Source organism: Tyto alba, unplaced genomic scaffold (genome assembly GCF_018691265.1).
Source record: "Tyto alba isolate M040663 unplaced genomic scaffold, T.alba_DEE_v4.0 Super-Scaffold_8, whole genome shotgun sequence".
Classification (NCBI taxonomy): domain Eukaryota; kingdom Metazoa; phylum Chordata; class Aves; order Strigiformes; family Tytonidae; genus Tyto; species Tyto alba.
The window spans coordinates 17385199-17409763 of record NW_024881329.1 but is presented as its reverse complement, the minus strand read 5'-3'; the positions used below and the strand labels follow the sequence as shown (position 1 = coordinate 17409763).

Sequence of the window (24565 nt, the reverse complement as noted above, 5' to 3'; positions counted from 1 at the left end):
ACATCAAAAAGCTCAATTGTCTGTTTCAGACGGTTTGCCATCAGAGTAGTTCAGGACACTAGGTCACTCGTTCAGTGCTGGCTCAGGTGAGTTGTAATGCTCTAGTGGTGGTTTAGTGGGCCTTGTTAAACGATTTGCCTGTCTCAGCCCAGCTCCTTGAAGACTGGTGCTTATGTTACAAATAACATCCTTATCGTGGGTAACATGTTAGCTGTCATAAGAGACAAAGCATTTAATGGAGTATAGCTTGGGGATGGATTAAGACAAGTGTCACAGGAAAGTCAGGTGGGATGGATGGAATAACAAAACCAGTACTGCTTGGCAACATATAATCTAAAATGTATTTGCTTAGCAGATTGGGAATGGTGAGTGGATAGCAATTTCCATTCTGTTAGGCACATGCTGTGTGCACAAATCAAAGCCCTAGGCCTTTACCATATGGACCCAGGAGAAGAGGACTCCTGATCCAACCAGTTGTCATGTCAGGTCCTGACTTGGAGCTTGGCCTGTGCATGTAGCAATTCCTCCTTCGGTTCAGCTTTCTTGATGGTATTAGATACCTATACCTGCGGCACTCTCCAGCTCTGAGGGGTTACCCTCTTAACCAGTTACCTGTTTCATGTATTCAGCAGCCTAAGCAGTCCCAGGCCACTCTCTCTGGCTTTCTCCATATCTAAGACCAGTGACTGGTGGGTAGAAGGTTCCTATTGCCCTCTGGTCACCCACCCCAGATGTGTTACCAAGTATCAACAGTTGCCTAACAAAATTCTTATTTTGCTTCTCTGTTTTCCAGTTCATATTAGTCAGAGCTGAGCAGATGTAGTCAAGGTCTCATTTGACTGGGCAGTCTTTGGCTTTCAGGTAGGCTTCACCCCTTGACAGACATGGTGGCAGGGAATATTGTACCATGACTGTCCATTAGCAAGTATTTTGAATATGATGGGAAAATAATTTTCTACTGCAGTCTTCATGTGAATGGATAGACTGGTATTCTTGTTTTGAGATGAGTTGCTATGTGGGGCTTATTTATTTGAAATAAACAATTGTATTTCTTCAAGCAAATTTTCATAAATAAGAAAAGCAACATAAGCCATAATTAAAATGGAGAGACAAAATCCACACAGATGGATATTTTTTTTTTCCTTCTGTGTAGGAGGGAAGACCTCTAGCAGGCACTAAACACAGCCTTCTGTGTCCAGAGAGGCAACTCGAGACAAGTAAAAAACTGTTGTCGTGTTGGTTTGTGTATGATAGTGACTGCTCCCTAAAAACTTGGGGCTATTCTGTGAAGGAATTGATGCTCTGAAGACCACATTAAAAACTGCTTCAGGAGTTCAGTAGAAGTGGTAGTGTGTACCCCTGGAGCAGATCTGTTGCCCACACACTGCGGATAGTGCCCGTGCATCAGCAGGGCCCAGGCAGAGCAAAGATGCTTCCCGTGTGGCTTAGTCCCAATTTCTGTGAGCACAGTCTTTCTGCCAGTAAGTAGTTCCTTCTTCAGGTAGGAGCCCTCAGGAAAATAATGGCTGTGAATACTTAGTGACTTCCGTAAAATATGAAACATTTTAATATGTAGTCTTCACACAGGCAAAAAGTAGGGCTCTGCAGATGCTAATAAGATCATCAAGAAAGTATTTCCAGTTTCTCTCTTAAATGTCCGTCAAAATAAAGAAACAAAAGGCTAACTTTTGCCTTCATCCTAAATTTGTACTCCTTGATCCTAAAGAACAAAATCAGAAGTCTGGCAAGTTTCACATTGTCAGTGCAATCCAGTTGACTAATTTGCAATCCGTTTTTCATCACTTGTTTGGAATATTGTGTGGAACTCAGTCAAAAGCCAGATGGGAATCTATGTTTGCCATGTCAATGTAATTTCTATTATCAATTATATTTGTAGGATCATAAAAATATCATGTTTATGTGAAGAGGTACATTTCCCATAAAATGCTGCTGGCAGGAATTCATTAAAATGCCATCATTTATAGCTTTACTGCCTTTGTCCCATTATAGCTTTTCAATGATGTTGCCAGGAATCTTCATTAGGGTATCTAGCCCACATGCCTGGGTCATTCCTATGACTCCTTTGAAATAATCTCCTCTATCTTCTGGAATTTTCTATCTCTTACATTCAAGCATATCTGGCATTTTAAGTGGATGCTGAGTTGTTACATTTAACAGATATTATTCTTTAATAAAGAGTATGTGAATTTGTGTTCATAAAAGGTCTAAGCTTGTCAATCAGCAGTGGATTTGAGGAGGTTTTTTGGAGGGTTTTCTGTGTACACATCTCAATCTAAGAAAATAAGTGTTTTTCTCTTTAATAAGCCACAGCATAGCCTAGCTGAACATGCATATTTTTTACAGCCTATAGTAAATTGTTTTTCTTGCTACATTCTTGTCTTTCTGCCCTTTACAATGTGAGTAATACTGACATAGTTCACCCAGCATTCAAATTTAGTAGTCTGCATTTAGAGATTATGTTTCAGAGAAGGAAAATGTAAATAACAAGAGCTGACTCTGTGGGATTAAACCTACTAGTTTATAAACCAGTTTATAAAACAAATAGAAAAGGCAAAACCCACTTACCATGTTCAACAAAATGCAGGTTTACATTTCTCACTGAGTCATTTTTATCAGCAAAAAGGTTTTTGTCCCAAATCAAGACTTCCTAAGTATGTCTTCACTCAGTTTTCGGACATTTAAAATATGCTGAAATTTTGCAGAAAAATGATAAAAGATCTGTGTGAAAAAAAAAATTAGTTGTTTTTGACTGAGTCCAGTTTAAGCTTTGGCTTGACCTGTATTTAAAGTTACTGTGAATCTAGTTCAGATCTTCTTCCACTGCTAGACAAATCTTCCTCAGTGACCTACCAGTGCAACTGGACCATATCGAGGAGCTACCCATTCCTAATGGAAAAAATTACAGCTCACGCTGCATAGTGATTCTACCTTACCTGCCTGACCTATGATATTACAGTAGGCCACACAGTTCAGGTTTGTCTGAAATGACTGGGGAACTGGCAGGCTAATACAAGCTCAACCGGGATTCTTCTGATGCAGATGCTGTTCCATCGATTGGTAGCTACACCAAGACAAACTTGGTTTGCATTACACTACGATTAACATGTTAGGGGTTATCTCAGGAGTTTCATTTCTCATTTCCTTTGCTGTACTTACTGCATAGAATCAGTTGTAATATGAAGTTTAGTCAGTGGCAAACTCAGGAGGCAGATGCTAGATTTCCAATTTGTGACAGGAGAGATAAGCACTTGATGTTTTACATAATTTTTTGGTTTTTTAAGGCAGAAATACTTTCATAGGGTAAGTAGCCAAATACATAGGTTAGAAGCTTGACCACCTCCACTAAGAGCAAGCTGTGTTCAGCTCTGCTAATAATTGATAACGAGCATCCCTGGTTTTCAGAGATATTTTGGAATGTGAATTGGGACACAGATTATTATTTTTTCTTGGTTTACTTTATAATCATACATAATTTCTGTCCTAGGTCCAGTTCTTTTTTTACATATTTTTAGTAGACTTTTACATTCTTCAGGTTTATTCCTTATTATCTGATACAATAGTAAGATGCAAAAGATGTGTATGAAGGGATGGAACGAAAAAGAAGGCAGAGTAACGTTACTGCTTTTAAAACAATCTTCTGTAAATCTATTTTAGGACACAAAACCTTACATTGATAAATAAATACAAACAAGCATTCTGTAGCATCCAACACCTACTTTATTTTACCTTTCTTTGACAAGAACCACCAAATGGTATTTTACTCTGAGCAATTACGTTAGATGTTTAAAAGAAAGTCTTCAGCAAAAGAATTTATTTTTCTTCTTTAAAAATACACATTTCTGTGACCGGCAGTCACCTACCCATTGCTAAAAACGCCTACGGTTTCCTAAAATAATGACAAAAGGTTTTCAGAATTGCAGCTATTAAAGCACAGAGTCAAAACCAGAAAACGTCATGTGGTTTACTTACTGCATCAGGTAGTTACTACCATTCAGCATTCATGAAGGCAAATTAAAAAAGACAACAAGCAGACATTGGGTTTTACCGATTTTATTTCTAGACTTTAGTTTTTTTGCTGGAAACTTGTCTGTTACAGGTCTGTTGGTGAAAATGTGCATTTCAGACCAGTGATGCCAATAAGTACAATATAAACATGTACAAATCTGAATTGCTTGCTTACTACAGATTGTTATAATAATGTGACAAATAAAGCATCTCTGTTGGCACATGAACCCACTTACCGGGATTTGGCCTTTTAGTACATACAATATTTTAAAGAAATTTGCAGTACGCACTGCCACTCAGTGTAACACATAATATAACCAACAAGCACTAACTCAATAATCATGTTTGGTTCAGAGACACAGAGATGCCACGAACAGAAGTGTTTTATGAGGTAAGCAGTAAGAAATGTTCCTGAAATTTGGACAGAATGTATCCGGTCCTCCTGGGTCCTGCGACTGCTAGTAGCATTGCAATGCTTTATTTATGCACTATGTAGGATCTTTAACTGCATTTGCCTCAAAATGAGATCTAATTCTGTTTTGGTTTAGCAGCATACAGGCAACAGCTAGATTATTCTTCAGCATACAACTCTGTTAGCTGGCTTATTTATGAGATTTACAGGCTTTTTAAATTAGCATTATGCTATAATTAAAAAACAAACAAACAAAAAAAAAACCTAGTATATCATAACAGATTAAACACACAAAATACTTAGAGTTCCAGAAGATAACCTATCATACCAAATGATGTGTCCTAAATGATGGGAAACCACATCAGGTGGCATACAAAAGTTATATTATAATGCACCTTTCATATATCAATGTGGCTAATAACACAGCTTAAAAACTACTATGATAATAAACCCCAGATCAGACAAAGAATCCAGCTTTATAAAATGCATAACAAAAAAACTGACATTACTTGATCTTCTGAAATGTCTGCTGTTTTTAAATTAATGCAACCTAGTTGCAAATCGCGAGACCCATTCAGAATAACGTTCGATGCATTTCCGTTTGCAGTAGAACTATGAGGCACTGTGTACGAACATTAAAACCTGGTCTAGACACGGTTAACTGAAGTATGAGGTATTGTGAAACAGGAACCTTTTTGGAATAGAGCAGTAATCACATTAAGTAAAAATTGATCACATAAAAAATCTACAAAAAAATGATGTCAATAATATAATTTTCTATGAGAAAATTAAAACCTATAACATGGCAGTATATGACATTGTATAACAAAAAAAAAAATGATCCACAAAATAGCAGCAAAACACAATGACAAAGATACAGAAAAGCAATGTTAATTTTTTTTTTTTCAAACCATGCTGGGAATTTATCCATAGCAGCTCAATAAAAATGGAGCATCCACTCCTTTTCTTTTCTCTTTTTTTTCTTTTTTTTTTTTTTTTAATTTTTTTTCATTTTTTTGTTGTTTTGTTTTTTTTTTTACAATCAACACCTTAGCGGCAGTTTTCTCACATACGTTTCACCATCACATTCTCCTCGAGCATCAACTTCAACAGCTATGTCCACGTCCCTTCAGCTACTTTCTAAAATAATAATAAAAAGATACATAGCCAAGATGTGCAAATTTTCTAGTTGTAGCTAAATAAAAAAATGGGGCATATACTGGAATAAGAACTTCTTTCAAGTACTCCAATTTTCATATCTATTAACTATGGCGTTTTTTTTTTCATGCTTAGACTGCTTTTGAAAATGTACAGGAAGGGGCCAAATAGACTGCTTTGTTTTGGGTTTGTTCTTTGAAGCGTGTCCTTTTTTTCTTTAATAAGCTGTGTTAAAACTGCAACATCAAGGGTAGGAAGATTTTTTTTAAAAAGGGGCGATTGCATTATTTTACAAATCATACTGGCCTTACGAACATCCTCTGCAATAAATATTCTTTTTAGCCTTAACTATAAATTATATATTTTAGTGTTTAAAAACCTTCAGTTGTAAAACATCTAGCGACAATCCTTAAACTATGTGTCCTATATGTGAACCTTTAAGGCCCCTAATTTACAAAGATGAGTTGGCACCAAAGGATTCTAAACTTCAACTTTTCTATAGAAAAGGATAGGAAGATATCCTGGCAATTTGTGAATGCAATTTCTCTCACTGGAACACAACCTTCGGAAAAAAAAAAATCACCTCTCCTCTAACACCATAGTTAAATGCACTTGCTTTGCAATTCCAAGTTTGCGAACAAGCACTTATATATTTCCAAACCATTCCATTAAAAAAAAAAATTCCCACACAATAAAAGAATGTATTTCCTATATCTAATGGACTGAAAGTGCTTTGAATGGAATGGTTTTAGAATATTACAAACAAACAAAAAAAAAAAAAAAAAGACTGAACTGTGGATTGAACCTGACCATAATTAGGCAGAGTATCTGTGGGGTCAGACCAGCATTTTTACACAGGTAACTACAAAAATATGAAGATTACAAAAATATAATATATTATGTCACTATTTCGGTTTCTCTTTATAATAGAGTATCGTATGAGTAGTACATTGGCCTTTCCCAACAATGCTAGGCTGGAACCCTACAAATGCCTTATGCACAGGCAATCCACAGGCACAAAAAAAGATTAACATATAATAATGCTGCATACTAACATACACTAACTTATGGGTTACGTTAACCATTTATAAGGTGAAGAGGATAAAAAAAAAACCTAAGGAAATAAAATAAACATTTACAGATGAATTATAAAGTGACTAAATGCATAAGCAAGCAAGATACAGAAAAGCCTAGAACTGCGTTAAAGCTATGCTTTTTAAAGAAAAAAAAAGAATAATTCATTTACTATCAAAAAAAAAAGCCCTCTTCTACTTTAAAAATGGTTGGTTGGTTTGTTTTATATGTAAGAAATCAAATCTAATACCTCCCCTGGAGACATTTCGTGTGTTAATGCCTATTTTTACAACATACAGACAAGAACACTTTAATATAAAAACTAGTTGATTATTATTGTATAAAATCCTCTATTTTTGTAGCACAAACCCCTGGGGGTAATGCAAATACTATTTTTTTCTTTTTTTTAAGACAGTTTTTGGGGTATTTTTTGTTTATTTGTTTGTTTGAAGTCACAGATGGAAGGGAGACAGAGCAAGAAAAAATATAACAAGACTGGTTTTCCCTTCTGGTATAAAAATGTCCGGGAGAAAAGGGTTTCTGGGGGGGAGCTCCTGATGCTGATTCCTTCTCAGATGCCCTTTCTTTGCTTTTCTTGCCAAGCAAACCCATTAGAAGAAGTCCTCTTAAATGTTCACATCTCGCACATCAGTAGGTGTGCAGGAAAGGTCTGCTTCATCCTCTACAGTCTTTGTTTCTGAAGATACGTTGTGCTGCTGTGCCTGACGTAGACTGGATTCAAGGAGAGATTCAATCTGTTCTTGGCAGGCTCGTAAACAATCCTAGAGAAGATGAAATGGAAGGAGAAAAAGACCCAGAGTCCTTTAGAAAAACAGTAAGATCACAGACCAAATACCATTTCTTGAAAAAGCACGAGAAACATAATCAAGTTATTTGGGAGGGCAGCAGACTGAAAAGAGCAAGATAAACACCGAATAGTGAAAGGATTGGATGAGCTACCCCATTTTCTGCAAGATGCTAGATCCAGACTTCAGCAACTAACTCTCACAGTCTTCTATTCAATGGTCTAGGTGAGCATCTCCACACATGGTCCTCTGGACAGACCATGCCTGCCATTTTGTTCCTCGTCTCAGCCCACAGGTCTGTAACTGAATGCAACGGATGCTCCACTACGATTTGGACACATGTAGTAGCTAACCTGGGCAGGACCTTGACACAACAAGATGTTGTAGCTTATACTACTACTTTTCTGCCTGTGCTGTTAACACAGCAGTTCTGTAAGAGTACATGCGTGCTATCTTACCTCACTGTACTTTATACCTTTTGAAATAATAGAACAGTCTGACTGGACAGCACTGTGAATCAGTCATAAGTAAATGAGTGGAGGTGCAAAGATGTGAAATGGGGCTGGGGTCTGAGTTGGTCCATGATTTCTATTTTTACCACAGAAACACTTCGGCAGTACAGTCTACTAGAAGTGATGGTCATAAACAGTGATTTTCCCAGGCTGAGTTCCAATAATACAACGTTCTTAGATAGAAGTGCCATATACATATTTAGATATGCACTGCTGCTATGTCCAGCAGTGTGCAGCTCAAGTTAGATAACTGATTTCTAACTCAGAAGGCATCTGAACAGAAAAATGTACCACACTGTATGACCCCAAAATGGAGAGAACTTTCAGAAGCACCACTAAACACCTTCATAACCATGCATTACAAGGTGCTGCCAAGCTTTTAGTTTGCTACTGCATTCACCTTGAACTCTCAGTCAGGGTGAGATCTCATTCCCTTGCTTCAAAAGCATTTTCTCATAGCTGAATGCACACAGAATCCTACTGAGCGTTCAAGAGGATGCAGGGGTCTAGCCACTTGCACAGACTTTGGTGTGAACCAAATGCGTAAAGCACCGAGTTACGATTATGTCTATGGTTGGGAAAGGTAACTTCCCCCAGGCATTAAACCACATCATGACTAGATATATCCAATTTTACTGATCAATTCACAGCAATTCGAATTGGGGAAGACCTCTTAGCTCAACCTGTCCAACTTTCTGCTAGTTATAGTTGTGTTCTTCAGAGCCACGTACGTCCGTTGCAACGACACAGAAATGGTACCGTAAATAGGCAAAACAATCACAGGACATTTTGCCAAAATTCCTCCAGCGTGCTGTTTACTCCTGTCTTCATAACAAACATTGTAAGCTTTTTCCCCAACATATTTAACTCTGTGTATTAAGGACTTTGAAGTTTCCTTTCAGTATTGCCTTTTCTGATTTAACCTATGACATGTGTTAGCCCTTGCGGTGAACCCAGTCTTCCATGATAAATTGCCGTCAAAAGTGTTAGGATGTGCATGACTGAGAATGAATGTTGTTTTCCTGAGAGGGTGACCTGCCTGCTGTTTTCTTTATTTCCCAGTTTCAATTCTGCCTTCATTCAGAGGCTTCTTGTGTGATCTACCAGCTTTTCACTGATTCCACTACCACAAGAATCTCCTCTGCCACCAATAAGGGCACATGGCATTTGGGGTAAAATAAGATTAGAAACCCAAGCAAACAATTCTCTGCAAGTCCTTTCTGAGAGAGAGGGAGGTTAATCCTACCTCTAAGCAGATCAGACCATCAGTTACAGCTCACTGAAAACACATAACCTATGACCTTTTCTGGTTTAAACCCTAGTGTAATATTTCCTCTTGACAGAGACACACAGCGTTTTAAATGACAAAAAGAAACGCCTCATATCCTAAAGTCATCATGCCGTTGGCTCCTACATACCCCTGGCCTTCACAGTAAGATCTCTATGAAGTCCTTTCACCTCTTCTCGAGATATGACAGATCAATCCTGACTAAGGATTCTACTTGCTTGCCCTGTACCATGTACCTCAGTCACCCTTGGAACCAGATGTATTAAAGAGCAGTACATGAATACAGGCCTAGGTATTTTTGGTTTTACAAACCCAGGCACTTTTAAGGGTAATTCTGTTTTAACAAGGTGGCATGTTCAGTATTCTAAACTGAAAGCCAATTTATTTTCAGAGCAAAATGAACCCAGTCAGCTTTCTGGCAGGGCTTGGGGAGGGTGGATTGTTTGGTTGGTTTTGGTGGGGCTTTTGTGTTTAGGTGTTGGTTTTATTTATTTTTTTTTAATCCTAACCATTTGCATAGAGTGTGTTTGAGCTCTGAAAACTCAAACCATTCAAAAGAATTTCTATAAATACCTATTCTTCTCCCTCTGGAGTCCAGTCATGAATAATTACATAGAACTATGTAATTTAAAGATAATTTTTGACCACAGACTTTTTTCCCCTGTGAGATTCTCAGAGTACAGTATGTTGTAACTATTTTTTTAAAACATAATCTTTACAATTTGTCATGAACAGACTATGTCTTAAGCTGCAGTTAAATGAACAGTATTTTTTTAATGTTTTAGGCATTTCTGTTAATTTCTTATTCAAATTACTATTAGATGACTAGTTTCTCTGCAGGAATGTATTAGAGCTAGCAAAAATAACTGCAAAACATAAAATTCCCTGTGAACAACCTCATCAAAGCTTTTTTCACTCTCAGTACTTCTCAACACTGAACAGCAAATACAAAACTTGTGCATTACTCTGATAACTTCTCCCAACAACTTTTCTGCTTCACTACCCAAATTTTCAATGCCCACAGTTTGTTCAAGGTCATAAACCCTTCCTGGATTAATTAAACTCCTCAGTGAAAAAAAAAAAAAAAAACTTGCTAGCTTAACTGATGTGGTCAAATACCTTTAACACACACAGTAGACATGATCAGACTCCAGGGTCAGATACTAAAGGAAACAACAACAAAAAAGAAATTGCTTGGAAATCCTTTGTTACTGCCTGACCCGTTCTGGATAACAAGCATATGTCTGAAGGTGCCTCTGAGTAGGGGCAGGCAGGAGACGAATTCCAATGTACGAACAGACAGCATGGAAACCCAATCTAATCTAGTTTAGCAAATTTCTGGCCTGGAAATGAATGTCAGGTAAAATTCCATCTGTTTGGATGATGGGGTCAAGAATAGAATGATGGAAGACAGCCCAAGACTTCTAATTGTGATTATCTGACTTCTAATTACCCCTGATCAAAGGCAAAATGGGAAATTGGACTCCTACCAACGTAAACATGAACCATAAAGGAATTCCAATCAGGTGATACTCATTTTACTTTAGATTCAGCTTTCTTTGAGACTAAAGGTAAAAAAGTGTAATTATATAACCTGAAATCCAACAGACCAGCTGCTCTAGCTAATAGATAATCAGGGAGAATGTTAGCCCTGTTATAATGCACGCTCTTAATATTTCAAGACAATCCAATATAAAGTGTATTCATTTGTGTGGTCTGACAGGGGGAACCATCACTGTGGAGTAACAAACTTCATGTAAGATAACAGGAATAGCATTTGATACCATGGATTACATAGGCACATTTTACGGGAAATTCCCTGTGAAGGGGAATCAGGTATGTACGAGACCAAGCAGTTTTCTCTACTCAAAGCAATAGCAGTGAAAGATGCTGTTCCCCTATTCCATTACAAACACAACAGGATACATATACATACATACAACTTTATGATGCTCATTTTCTGTAACAACCTATACCAAATCCTTACTTCTAACTCTAGCTGCTCTAACACATAAATACATTTAGCAATGAAAGTGGGAGGAGAGATACTCCTTTTAAAGCTGTTAACTTTAAGTTCAGGTCATACAGATCGTGGCCTTGCAGTGACTCTGGACAATAAAAAAGAAACAAGAATTCTCCTTGCTAAACCCATTTTCTTTTAAAAGAGCTCTGTCATCAACTAAGTCAAGGCACATACAGACATGCTGTTGTTCTCAAAGATGTGAGAGAATCTACTTCAGTGCTCTGTATCAGGAATGATTAAATAATGTTTGAATCAGATACTGTCAGAACAGATAGCGAGCCTAGTATTTTTCCTCAGTACCTGCTTCAGATACCTTGCACTGGATAGTGGCCAACCACACTGAAATATCTACATTGTTTACAAACTGACTAAAAGCATTACACATACATACCAAACTAAGCAGCATTTTATTTCAGCATTTGAAGTTCTTACAGTATTTAACACTTCAGCACTGGATGCATATTACTTTAGCTGCAGTAATATATATGACAAAAATAATGTGCTCGATACTGAGGTGTTGTCAAAGTGATCAAAATAATAAACCAAGGTATCATATTTGTCAACAATTGTTCAACACAGTCTATCAAAAGTAAAATATTCTTTTGTGAATAATTAATTACGATGCATTCATCTTTCCAGAAATCACTCAATCCTGTCAACAAAGTCCAATTATAAGAGCCTAATTTTGCAGTGTCTGGACTAGTACAGTCCTCTATGTATTTAAATTATCAACATGTAAAATAATTTAACAGCATCTCAAAGATTCTGCCACTAACCACAGAGTTGTCTTTATTTGACTCATTGTCCAGGGCTTGGAGACCTCACAAGAACCTTTTTAAAGCATCTATTTATTGGTCTTCCACATTGTTACAAAACAAAGCTCAACTCTGCCCCAACTTCACACACCATTATGACATGGATCATTGACTTTAGGTCTTCCTTGTAGGCTCCCTTCCTGGCCCATTCACTCATGAAAGGTTTATTGCTCACTAGTTACTGATGTGCATCTCCTGGAAGCTGCAGGGCAAAGTGAGAGTCCTGTGAGGACCATCTACCTTGTCAGAAAGTCGTGGGACAAGCATTTGTTCCGAAAAGGAATTCAATACCAGCTACTGTGCAGATCTAGCACGTAATAAACCAAATTAGATCATTAGAACTCTTTTAAGAAGGGCTTTTTCACACCACTTGGCACAGTAAAAGGCCTCGGGAATGGTCAAAGATAAGGTCAGAGATACCACAAGGTCTCAGTAACTGTTTCCTGGTCTTATTTTCAAAGTTTTGTTTTACACAGACTCCTGCTTTAAATACCTACAACCAAACACAACCTCTGCTACGTCCTAAATCAATGAGTTTCCTTTGCTTTGTCAGTTACGCCTCTCTTACAAACATTAGAGCTGGATGTGGCATTCCTATCAGTGAACTGCAGCAGCGTAATCACAGATTATTAATGGATGTAACGACAGCTAAATAACTGGGACAGACACAAGAGAACACGTTCAAAAACCCACTCTGAGGTTTGACTTTTATCAAGATGTACTGTCAGATTAACTACTATGCAGTAAGCAGGCATTCATTCTTAAACTCTAAGGCAGGAGATCAACCGAGAGAAAGAGTCACTTACCGGATCACATTTGATAACTTGTGATAGGAAATGTGTGAGGCATTGATAGGAGAGGAAAGTGTTAGTGTTCCCCAGATGCAGGCCTTGCACAGCTGCTACCACACTGCCAGCTGCGATCATGGAAGGTGGGTTTGAAATAAATTTAATATCTGTATGAAGAAAGAAGAGAGAGAAAAAAAAAAAAAGACTGAAATGATTGCTTTAGGAGAAGCCTGCCCATACACATACACTATTCTACCAGCATGGCTTCAGCTGCCAACTATTGCATCTGAAAAGGCAGGGAAAATTGTGAGCAGAAAGGTGCCTCCTGCTCTAAACTGCTACAGGTCCAAACCTGTAAACACTTATCCACACAAACAACTGTACTTCAGTGAGTAGCCCTTCCTAGCATTAAGCCTGGGAGGCCATTCATCACTTTGAGGTATTTTTATCATAAGCAGGGCCCCCATTCTTCAAATGTTAAAATACTTGCCACTGTGAAAAATAATAAAGTGAATAATGCCACTGGTGTCAGTGGCACTATACATCTGAGAAAACCTGTTCACATTCCTAGGTGTTTCACATGATCAGATCCTAGGTGCACTCTAACAAGGAGTCCCCAGGCCTTTAAAGCAGAAACCTTTGCACTGACATTCAAAGGAATATAGCTTTAATGAACATCAACAAAAAGAAAAAGAGGACTGCTTAACCCTGTCAGGAAGCAGATAATCCATATTTAAATTAAGGTTTCATCTTAAAAATGCTTTGTCTCAACCTAGTCTCTTGTCAGTGGCTGCCATCCATCCTGGCAACAGGGACTTAATGTAAATGTGGCATAACTAAGTGACGGGGGTCCCAAGAATTGGCGGACAATCAGTTACATTCTGATGTGACACCATGCTGACAAGAGGCTGGGCCCCCTTCCAGACTGCATTGCTGTAGGTCTCTCCACAAAGCCACTCCCATGATTCCTTAAGGGGCTATCTCTGCCATTTAGGATGTTTTTGGTTTGTTTTTTGTTTGTTTTGTTGTTTTTTTTTTTTTTTTTAATAAGAATAATCCACATTTTCATGCCAAGACTTTCTGCTGAACAGGAATGCGTTTGATCCGTGGCAGTGTACACCTTGGAGGAGAATCAGAAACAAAGGAAGTAAGTGGCACAAGTAAACGTCTAATTTTGTGAGGAAGAAAGGGAAATGCCACATTATACACAAGAACCTGAGATACATTCCTTCAGCTTTTATCAGAATACAACTTCCTCTGGGCTGAAAAAATATAAACCATCTGTCAAACCCTTGAATGAAATCAAAGGAATGGACAGCTTAGAGGGCTCAGTGGAACAGTTTAAGTATTAAATCATGCATCTCCTTTATTATGATAAAATAACTTTTGTGTAAATGTTTTACCAGTGAAACTAAAGACTTTGGGACTCTATGAAAGTCCTCTCTCTGAATCTATTCATATACCTCTGACACTCCATTGTAGCCCTGACCAATACCCACCTTCAAAGGGGCATTTTGCCCAGCATTCTGTGAACCTTCGAAATTAAACTGCTACAATGAATTGTGGCCCAACTTTTGTGATGCACTGCCAGAGAAAAGGCGCACGTGATCTGAAGTCATCTCATGTATGTTACCGTGCTTTAAAAAAAATTTAGTTTACCCCCTTTTCCTAATCCGCCCATTTCCAAGCAGATATAAATACACCAACCCTCTAGCAAGCTTGTGTCAGCCCCCAAAATCAAAGTTGTCCAGACCGCTTAATGACACTATTCACATTCCAAAGCCAGTCCCCTAACTGAAATACTGATACCCAGGTGGACTTCAGAAATGAGGGATTTCAGTAGGCAAGCATGAATTCCACCAAGATTGGGTTGCTCAGAGGGGTACAGTGGGCAGTGTGTTTACGCCACTATTTACCAAGCTCCACAAACAGAACATGACCAAAATGTGTCAGTTTAATGAGTCTGTCCTGATAGAATCACGTTTTGGATTAATATTTGCATTCTTCTTTTAAATGGAGCAGTAAACAAGAACAGGAATTCATAGTCACACCCTCATTCTTTCCAAGGTGGAAAAGTGATAATGAAGTTTAAATGACCAGTTTGTGTCTGTCCCTATAACCACTCCAGACAAGCAGCATGGACTGCCTTTTTGTTGCAACTCAACAAGGAATTATTTGTGGCAGAGGCCACTAATTTCAGCATATTAATCAGGGGGCCCCTCTCGCCTGTAATTGGATGCCCCCAAGTGAAGAGTGTGGCATCATTGTCAGCCTCCATCGCCTCATCTTGCGCTATTGAGCGCTCAGGAACAAGGGGGCTTCGGTGAGATGAATTAGACCTGACACAGCCACAATGGGGTAGGGGGCCCCATCAATTGAAGCACACATCCCCAGTAGCCTATCTGAGACTTCATCCAAAAAGAATAAACAACTTCAGCGTTGTTAAAAAGAGAGAGAGAGAGAGAGAGAGGAGGGGGAGGAGAGAGAAGAATGCCAGCCACCCTGAAGGGAGGACAAAGCAGGCATATAGGCGCTGCAGCGCTTTAAAAAAAATTCCTAACAAGGCGAGTCACCCCTTTTCCTTTTTAAATGGAGCAGCAATTCCATCCGTCTGGAGAGCTGGGGGCTATGAATGAAAATCTTTTCATTGAGGCAAATCAAAACTGCGAACATAAATCACTTGCTGCAAGATGCAACAGGTTCCAACTGGTCACATACCTTGAGACTTCCAATTTTATAAAGGCCAGAGAATAGGAGAATTGTAACACGCTTGTTTCAAAGCGGGATCTTTCTTTCTCCATCCGAGAGGAGGAAAGCAACAACAATAATAATAGCAATAATAATAATATAAAAGGAGCCTGGTATGTTTTGATAACCAGAGGAACATAATGAAATGCTGAAGCTCCAATATTTGTTGCTATTCATTGTTATGCTTGTATAGAGCTGCAGCTCTCCCTCAACACTGGTCTTAACTTGGGCCAAAAGAGGCCTGCTTCCTTTTGAGCTCTCCCTGCCTTGCTCGGCCATGCCAAAGCCCCATTCATTAAGCTCAATTATGTGTTAACTTCAAACAACCCCTGGTAATTTTTTTTTTTTTTGCTTTTTCTCCCAAACCTACCACAGCACAAAGACATCCTTTGGTGAAAATGGATTTTTCAAAACTGAACCAAATCAAACAAATCCACTGCTACTAGCCAGACAACCGAAGAGGGAGCTTAGAAGGAATTCCCCTCAACTTCACCTTGCAGTGTAACCTTCTCTTTCTGGAGCAAACACATACACACTCATCTACAAACACTTCCACAGCCTTCACCTTGTTAAGCCAACTGGCGGAGACTTTATTTTCTAAGCAAGCATCATTTCGCCATCTCTTCTTAGGAGACCTTCCCTTAGAGTAGAGGACACAGGCTGTACATCAAGCAGAGGATATACTGCACTTGCCCCTGAGGCCACTTAAGCGAGTGTCAGTATTTCCAGTGGACTTTGGATTAGGCCCCACAGCATCCAAGCAGCACAACGCATTTGCAGTCCATCTAGATTCATTTTGGCAAGGGGAAATACAACACAACCCAGCAACAGCAAAGCAAAGTCCAGATGCTACTTAAGCCACATGTGATCTTCACTAGCCAACAAAGAAGTCATAAGGAAAGCAAGAGGTAGAGAAAATCCTGACATCCAAAAATAACAATAAAAATACAGAGCCTAGTGGCAGCCTTCCTGAGCGCTCTCTCCCCAGGCAATAGTCCCAACTTCAGTAGGGAGCTGAAGAGGGCCCCAATTCTGGTGAGCTCAGCACTGCTTTTTTAAAAGCTACGTAAAACTCCCAGAACATGGTTCTCATTTACTGATCCATTCTCCAGCTGTGGTGCCTAGCAGTGTTAAATAAAGGCTCTGGATGTGCTTCCTAAAAGAAACATAACAACACCCACAGTGGATCAAAGTACTGGACTCTTAGCAAGTCTCCAACCTTTGAACTACTCTTGTTTTCATCCCTGTCATTGCCAACACAACAACCTAGGTTAAACATCCCCACATTCAAAGGGGAGGCCAGGTAGCTGTTCTTTTTAGCTAACAGTGGAGGAAGCTTCAAACTTTGCAAATCACACATTCGGAGTTGCAGCAGCTTTATCTGGTAGAATCTCACACGGAGAGTTACACCTGATTTTCCCAAAATGTTGCTGCAGGTAGTTTGAAGGCTGTAGCGCTCTGAACACCAAGCATTATTCCAGGCAAGCTAACTTACCAACTGCCCATTATGCTGATGTTAGGCCCAAGATGAAGAGCAATGCCAGCTTTTATAAATTTCTCTTTTATGGTTTGGTCATTCTATCTTTAGGCCTTGCAGTAGGGGCGATTCTGTGAAATATAATTTTTCTTCTGAGTGCCTGCAATCTTCCTTCAATCTTGTGATACCAAATCCATCTCTGGGAAATAAACTACACAACATTAATTTGTGCCACTGACCACACACATCCCACCGAGGTTTTCGAGTGTGGATACCTCTTCTCAAGTCCAAATGCAGGCTTGATCTCCTTTTTTAGCACAACTGCTACTGAATATTAGCATTTCCTAAAGCACTGTATCGCCTTTACACTAAGTTTTATCAGTGTGAACAGAGTATCTGGCATTCCTTTTTACATGCTACTGCAGAAGAACATTTGCTTTGGCTGCTTTTTCTTCCTTATTCGTTTGCCATTCCTGGATTGGTCTCGCCATACAAAAGAAAACGCGCTGAACACGTTTTGTTTAAACAGAGTATCTTCCCTCTAGAACTTCTTTTGTCCCTGCTCCTCCACTCTGTCCTGTGGGAGCAGTGAGATCTGAAGAACAGAAAGACTCTTCTACAACTTTTTCTCCTTCCCACTTGCTAGGGTTCAGCAGGTAAAGCCGGCACATGTACAAACGCATACACACACAGTCCACACGCAAACACGGAACATCAAAGAACCAGCGCGCGCGCACGCACGGTGCCCTTGAAACCAAAGATCAGGCCTCTGCAAACCTGGCCTAGCCAACAGTCGGAGTCTTTGGAGGCCGGCCCTGCACATGGCTTCAGCGCAGCACGTGGTCGGAGGGGTGCAGATGGCAGCGGCTCGGTCCTGTGCCAGCAAAGCCTCCGTGCCGCGTGGCCCTCCTCCAATCCACCAGCCACCGAGGAGGGGGGGAAGAGGCAACTTGAAGAGGGAAGTTTTAAAACCCCCACGCAGAGCTATTCACAAGCACAATCTCCCTCCGCCTTTAAAAACTGTCTTAAGAATGAATCCACATGGGGAGGGATTCCCCGTACGGGCAGTAAGCCTTTTACAGCCCCCACATAAAACCGGGTGTACGGAGGTGAAGAAATCGTGTCACGCTGAGCTGCGACTCCACGGCTAAGCTACAAAGAGGAGGGTACTTCTCCCTCCCTGACGACACCACGTACTCAACTCAGAAGCAAAATACCTCCTGAGAACACTTACCTCTGCAACGTAATCCACCTTCTGCAAACAAGGGGCAATAATCAGGGCTTAAACTACCTCCCCACAGCTCTGTGAGCTCGCTTTAGACCACAGCTACGGGAAGCTTTACAAGCCAGGGGGTAGGTGCGTGTTGGGGAGCAACACGCTTTGCTTAACGTGCAGGGCTCATACCTGTAGCGCACAGAGCCACAAAAGTCTGAGCATGTTTACGGATGATCTGCTTGGTGTCCTCTGCCAGAGGCATTTTAGTAAGGAAATGTTCAATGAAATCGTGGGGGGTCATTGCAGCCAGATTCCATTTCAGCTTATTCACCAGCAGCAGCTCCATTTGCTGCAAAAACAAGAGGGAGGGAAGGGGGAAGAAGAGAAGAGGAAGGAGAAGAGGGACAATGTGGTTAGCTCTGCTCCCACGCGGTCGGACGAGCACTATCCGCAGCTGGGGTGAGCCCCTGCTCCCCACCTTGGGGGGGGGGGGGGTTGCTGTGTCAGCCGGTGCTCCCACCGCGGGTTGGGGTGGGATCAGCCGGTGCTCACACCGCGGGTTGGGGGGGGTGGAAGCGGGGTGTCAGGCCGTGCTCCCGCCGCAGTTGATGGGGTTTGGGGGGGGTGGGGGGGTGGGGGTGTCCGGGCCGCCCCCCGCCGGGAAGTGGCCGCCGCAGCCCCCCCGCGGGGCCGCCAGGGGGCGCCCGCGCCGCGCCGGGGTCCGGCCGAGCCAGGCCGCGGGGGCCGCTGCGCTCCGGGCCGGGAGGGCCGCGTCCAGCCCCGGCCCCGCTCCGCTCCCAGCGGGGCTCCAGCGGCCCCGCTCCGCTCCCAGCGGGGCTCCAGCGGCCCCGCTCCGCTCCCAGCGGGGCTCCAGCGGCCCCGCTCCGCTCCCAGCGGGGCTCCAGCTCCAGCGGCCCCGGGTGCAGCTCCAGCACCCGCCGCCGGCACCCTGCTGCAGGGCAGGCAGCCCCCTCCCCGCCTGCCCCAATGTTGGGGTGCTTCCCCAAGCCGCATTTTTAGTTTGGGGTTTGTTTTGTTATGATTTTTTTTGTGTTTTTTTTTGTTTTGTTTTGGTTTTTTTTTTTTTTCCTCCTGAGGTGATTAAACGTGAAATTACCAGTAATTCGTCGGGTCTAATGGAGTTATCTGTATAAATGCACAGTTTTTCTGCGGTCAGAGGAATCGTTTCCTTCATTTTTGAAGCCACAAACATGCAGGTAGCTCCAAGCAATTGCAATCGGCTTTTCTTGAGGGGTTCAAACGACAAAAATCTGTCCAAATAATTCATAGCCAAGGGGAAAACTTCCTCTTCGCACTTCTGCTCCTCGCAAACCTGGAAGAAGGAGAGAGATCGTTGAAGAATAATTTAATATAGGCAAAATCTAGACTTGTCCCGCTGGCCTCGTCTTCCCTGCCCCCCTCACCCCCCAGGCTTTGCATTTGCAGGGCAAGGTTGAAGGAGACGAAGGGGGAAAATGCAGTTGGGGAAAACGGATAAACAAGGGAAAAACTGAGGCATCAAAGAATATGAAAATCACGAGTGACAAAGTGGGGAGAAATGTGGCGTTAGAAATCCGTAGGCGATTCATGGTAAAAAAGGAGGGGGGGGGGGGGAGGGAATCGAAGAGGAGGTCTGTCCCCATCTTTCCATCCCCTAGAACAAATTTTTAAAAAGGGAAGAAAAAGGAAAACGGATCAAAATGCGAGCCCCCGTGCCTGGGAATGGGATGCAGAGCCGGGCTTGCCCCCGGATTGATTTATTTCGCTTTTATTTTTTCATCTAATTCGCCGTTCTGCCGCCGATTCCCCTTCTCTGGTCGAGACACAAAGGTGGCGTCCAGCCTCATTTCCCCAGACGTCATCTTTTCAAAAAATATTTAAAAATATTTAAAAAATTCTTTGAGCTCTGAAAAAAGGTTGAAAATGAAGCGGTGGGGGTCCTTTACCGAGCCCCGTGCCCATGGTCCTGCTGGGGGGCTCGGGGGAGGCCCCCCGAAGTGAAATTCGCCGCCTCCCTCTCTCGCCCTGCAGCACAGCCGGGCGCGACATTTCCCAGAGCAAGTCAGGGCGCTGCGCTTTCAAAAATTAATTAAAAATAGATCGCCGGCGCCCAGGGCTTCCGAAAAAGCATGAAAATGTAGCCCAGCTCCTGGGGGTCCCGCTGGGAGCCCCCCCAAACGTGTCCCGCTAGGGGACGAGGCCCTTTCCAACTCGCTTTTCTCAGGCGACCTCGCCGATCGCCGCCGCAGCACAAGCGTGCCTTTGAGGGGTGACCACAGCTCCAGCCTCTCTTCGCGCCGAACAAAGAAACTTTCACCCTGCAACTCCCCCAAGAAATGCCGGAGCCCCTCCGGCCGGTCCCCCTGCCCGCAGCCCCAGCGGGGTCCCCGGGCCCCCGACCTTCTTCCCCCGGCCCCCTTCCCCCGCTCCCCCCCGCAACACACACCCTTGGCTTGTTCCCCGGGACTTTCTTAATTTTTCTCCCCATTAATAAACACTTTTGCTTTGCAAATAAAAGAACAAAGATGGCGCAGAATACTGGCACGGGCAGCTACTTGCATACGTGTACAAGGATATTAATTTAAAATAAAATCCTTCAAAAAAATTAACTGGCGGGGTTTCCCGGCGGGCCCGCACGGCGCGGCCGGGGGCTCGGCAGCCGGGGGGAACGGCCGGGCGGTTCGGCCCCGCGCTCCCCTCCGCCGGTCCCGCCTCGCCCCGACGGCCGGAAAAGGTGCCGGGGCACCGGGAGAGGGGAGGGGAAACGGGGGTTTGGGGGGGGGGGGAGAATCCGCCACCCCTCCGCCGCGGGCCCCGACCGCTGCAGCGGCGAGAAAGAAGCGGCAACCGCGGCGGCGGCGATCGGAACCCCGCTCCGCATTTCTCCCCCCACCCCCCCCCCACGCCCCGTTTCCACGCGGGAGCCTCCGAGGCCACAGCAACGTGTGCCGCGCCGTGGAACTTATTTCGGGGGGGGGGGCGGGAGCGGCAGGAGATGGCGCGGGGGGAGCAGCTCTTCGGCGAAACTCATTGCGGTGCGAAAGCTTGCAAAAGAAAATCCCCGCATGATACAAACCTCCAACATCCAAGTGGCAACTATTTTCCTCATATATGGCAAGATTTCTTTCTGCACGCACTTGAAGTAGGAGACGGAGGGCGAGCAGGTCTCCTCCGCCTTCAGCATTGTCTGCAGCACCCTGTCATTGAGGAGGTTGGCATCTAGGTAGGCTCGTCGGATGGTCTCCACCTCGCAGCACAGCAGCTGATGTTCCATGTCTGCCTCCGTCGTCTCGAAGCAGTTTTCTGCAGCAGGACTGAGTCAGTCGCTCGCTCGCTCTCTCTCTTCCCCTTCCAGGAGTCCCTTGGATGCTGCTTCTGCTGCTTCTGCTACTGCTGCTACAGCCCTCTGGAGGCTGCAAAACTTTCTAACTTCCAACAAAACTCTCCTGTATAGTCCCTGTGACGTTACTGTTGTTAAGCAGAGATCAAAGCACGAGAGAGAATGAGAAAGAGAGAGAGACAGAACCAAAAGCAAGGGGCAGAGCCCTAAAGCCATCCCATAGGCTTCAAGTCCTTCCCCTTTGCTTAGCTTATAGAGAGCAGGGTTTTAATGCAAATGCAAATGAGACAAGGGCTTGCTTTCTTCAAGGGCAAGGGAGAGGTGGGGGAAACCCAAATTGTCTCTTCAGTGTATCATGCATAATTTTAAAAATGGAGCGAGTTCTGCAGTGGGAGCCAAATGATGAATGGGGCTAGGCCACACACAGACACGCAGGGATATAAATACAAGAAGACTCGGTTGGGATTATTTTACTGGGGCCGCCGCGGAGGGGGAGCAGGGCAGCACCAGTGCATCACTGTTCGTTATCAATTATTATTATTGCCGTCACTGATGCATACCTGCGCTATCTGTGGTGTAAAAAGACGCTCTCCCAACCTGAACTCCCAGTCTTTGTAGTTGATCCCAAGGGAAGAGTTTTCTCCCATTTCCTCAGTGCTATTTTTTCCCAGCCTAGATGGTTTCGCTGCACGCTGGAATTTTAAAGGAATTGGGGTCTCCCTGCCCTGTGCCAAGATGGTGCTTTTTTTTTTTTTTTTTTTTTTTTTTTTTTTTTAAAGTCTTTCCTTTCACTTTGAAGGTTTTACCCTCCAAAAGGGGCACAGAGGTGGCAGGGGACAAGGCAATAGCTAATCCGAGCTGCAGTCGGCGGCGGTGCACGCCGGGCAGGCCGCACTCGGCACCCCACCCCCACAGCTCACAACCACCCAGAAAAAATATCCCAGCAGAGCAGCAAAATGGTGGCCAGAGCTTCCTCCAGCACCTACGGGGAGATGAACTGGGGGGGGGGGGTTGGGGAGGAGGGAGGTGCCGGCAGCCACCGGAGCCTGCCGGGGCCTCATCCGACACGCCACGCTGCCAGGACAGCCTGTCCACGCGTGACATGCAACCGTGGGGCCCCTCTGTAAATAACTCCCATTCCTCGGCTGAGCTGCTTGTACCTGAAAACACTTCGCTTTGCTTTGTTTCTAATTAAAAAAAAAAAAAAAGTCTTTTTTCAACTTTTCGAGGGGCTGATTGGGGGGCTTGGGGCCCGCTGGAGAATACCGGAGGTGCAGCCAATGCACCACTGCATGGGAGAAACGGCATGTCCTGCACAAAAGTGGAGTGGGGAGAAGTGGGAAGGCCATAAACTGGGGTTCACGCTGCCTTCTGCCTGCCTGCCCCTCAAAACCTGAGCATTCGGATGAACCTCGGTGCTTTAGCATCGCCTGGGTGCAGCACGGAGAGCAGGAATACCTACCAGAGGCACAGCACTCGCGGTACCGTCGCGGGCAGGCATCGGGGCAGCAGAAGGGTCTCCTGGCCGTGGAGGACATGCCATGGAGTCACAGAGCATCTCTCCTGCATGACCTGCGGGGAAAGCAGTGCCAAAGATCACAGGACATGTTGTTGCACAGTTGAGTGTTTACGTAATCTCTTTGCATGATACATCTGCCCATCTTTCCTAGTTTACCCGTTCGCTTGACCGTCTGTCTCCATTTTGTGTTCTTCTGTTAGGAGGACGTTGGAGGCCTCGGGGATCTCAGTTCCCCTTGTGTGCCACAGCCTTTGGGGCGAATCTGGACGGTTTCTCAGCGGAGGAAGCTGTCCCCTGCCTGCGTCCCTCCGCCTGCCTATTGTGCTTCATACGCAGGACATGCACTTCTGTTTTCACAACTTCGGTTGGCCAGGGACGTTTTAATTTTTAATGAAGAAACACGCCATGACCCTGCACTCCCAGACCAGAATTCGGCCTGCCTGCGATGCAGAAATGGGGGATCCTATTTAATCGATTTCCCTGCATCTCTCTCACCCCGACAACTTTCCAGGGAGCAGCTGGTTTGGGGGGTGCAGGGCAAGCCCTTGGGGTAGCCAGTCCCCTGGATTGTGCCAGCAACGTGCCTCCAAACATTTTTCCCCACCGCATCACTGGGCCCTGCCCAGGAGCACCCATTCCCTCTCTCAGCCCCACGCAGCACCCACACCTCTGCCATCCTCGCCCTCCCGGTTGGGGTGGGCTTGGTGAGGGGGGCTTGTTGTTTTTTTGGTTTTTTTTTTTTTTTAGACCCCCCTCTTTTCAGCACGAGGCCGGTGCTTCATTCACAAAAGCAGGGTGCCGGCGGGGCGCGGCGCTGGCCCCGGGCCCGGGGGAGCCCCCGGCGGGCGGCGCGGGGCGGCGCGGCCGCAGGAAGCGGCCATTAGCGTGAGCCAATGGGGGCGCCGGGCTGTTACCAGGCGGATCGGGCAGATCCCGGTCCCGCCGAGACAAAGGGGACTGGTCAAAAAAAAAAAAAAAAAAAAAGGAAAAAAAAAAGAAAAAAAAATGTGTCAAGAGCCGCCGCCACCGAGCCGGCCCCCTCTGCTCCGCCCGCCGCACCGGGAGGCCCCGCACCTGCCCGGGCCGGGGGGGGGGCGGTGCGCCCGCCGCTACCTGCCCGCTTAGCGGGAGGGGGGCTCACCCCGCTCAGGCCTGCCCCGCGTTACCGACCTTCCCCCCATCACCAGCACCCAGGACCGGAGCCTGGGGGTGCCCGCGCCCGGGGGAGCGTGCTTAACGGGCGTGCCGCTTCCCGCCCCGCTGCCGAACGCGCCCAGCGCCGCGGCGCCCTCCCCGCCCCCCCCCGGCGCTCCACGAGGGCGGGTTGCGCGGTGCCGCCGCTCATCGCCCCCCGGGGGCTTCC

The 24565-nt window shown here is 44.2% G+C and overlaps 2 protein-coding genes across 7 annotated transcripts in view; one reads left to right on the top strand and one right to left on the bottom strand.

Annotated features, from left to right (window-relative positions):
• LTO1 (LTO1 maturation factor of ABCE1) overlaps positions 1-18524 on the top strand; it is a 31737-nt gene extending 13213 nt beyond the window's left edge. The window contains exons 5-6 of one of the 6 annotated variants that reach the window (XR_006164592.1): positions 9332-11112; positions 13994-15740. Coding sequence is in view for 5 of the 6 variants with exons in the window: in XM_042784498.1 (XP_042640432.1) it covers positions 794-823 (30 nt within the window). In the remaining variant the exon portion in view is untranslated. Of the gene's footprint in view, positions 1-793; positions 862-7273; positions 7364-9331; positions 11799-13993; positions 15741-16025 lie in introns of those variants that run through there. The other 5 variants (XM_042784502.1, XM_042784498.1, XM_042784501.1 and 2 more) reach the window with 5 other exon arrangements.
• Positions 4056-24153, bottom strand: CCND1 (cyclin D1). The gene is made up of 7 exons (XM_042784492.1): positions 23359-24153; positions 23146-23255; positions 21420-21811; positions 19461-19676; positions 18533-18692; positions 12921-13069; positions 4056-7452 (listed from the first exon to the last, which is right to left on the bottom strand). The coding sequence occupies exons 3-7, from the start codon at positions 21615-21617 to the stop codon at positions 7297-7299; spliced, it is 879 nt and encodes a 292-aa protein (XP_042640426.1). The 5' UTR covers positions 21618-21811; positions 23146-23255; positions 23359-24153; the 3' UTR covers positions 4056-7296.
• Positions 24154-24565: the final 412 nt, after the last annotated feature.

Coding starts and splice junctions, on each gene's coding strand:
- CCND1 (XM_042784492.1), bottom strand. CDS start 21,617: ATGGAACATCAGCTGCTGTGCTGCGAGGTGGAGACCATCCGACGAGCC. Junction 13,070..18,532: donor TGTGGCTCTGTGCGCTACAG/GTATGAGCCCTG, acceptor TTCTTCATACAG/ATATTAAATTTATTTCAAAC. Junction 7,453..12,920: donor AAGTTATCAAATGTGATCCG/GTAAGTGACTCT, acceptor CATCTTCTCTAG/GATTGTTTACGAGCCTGCCA.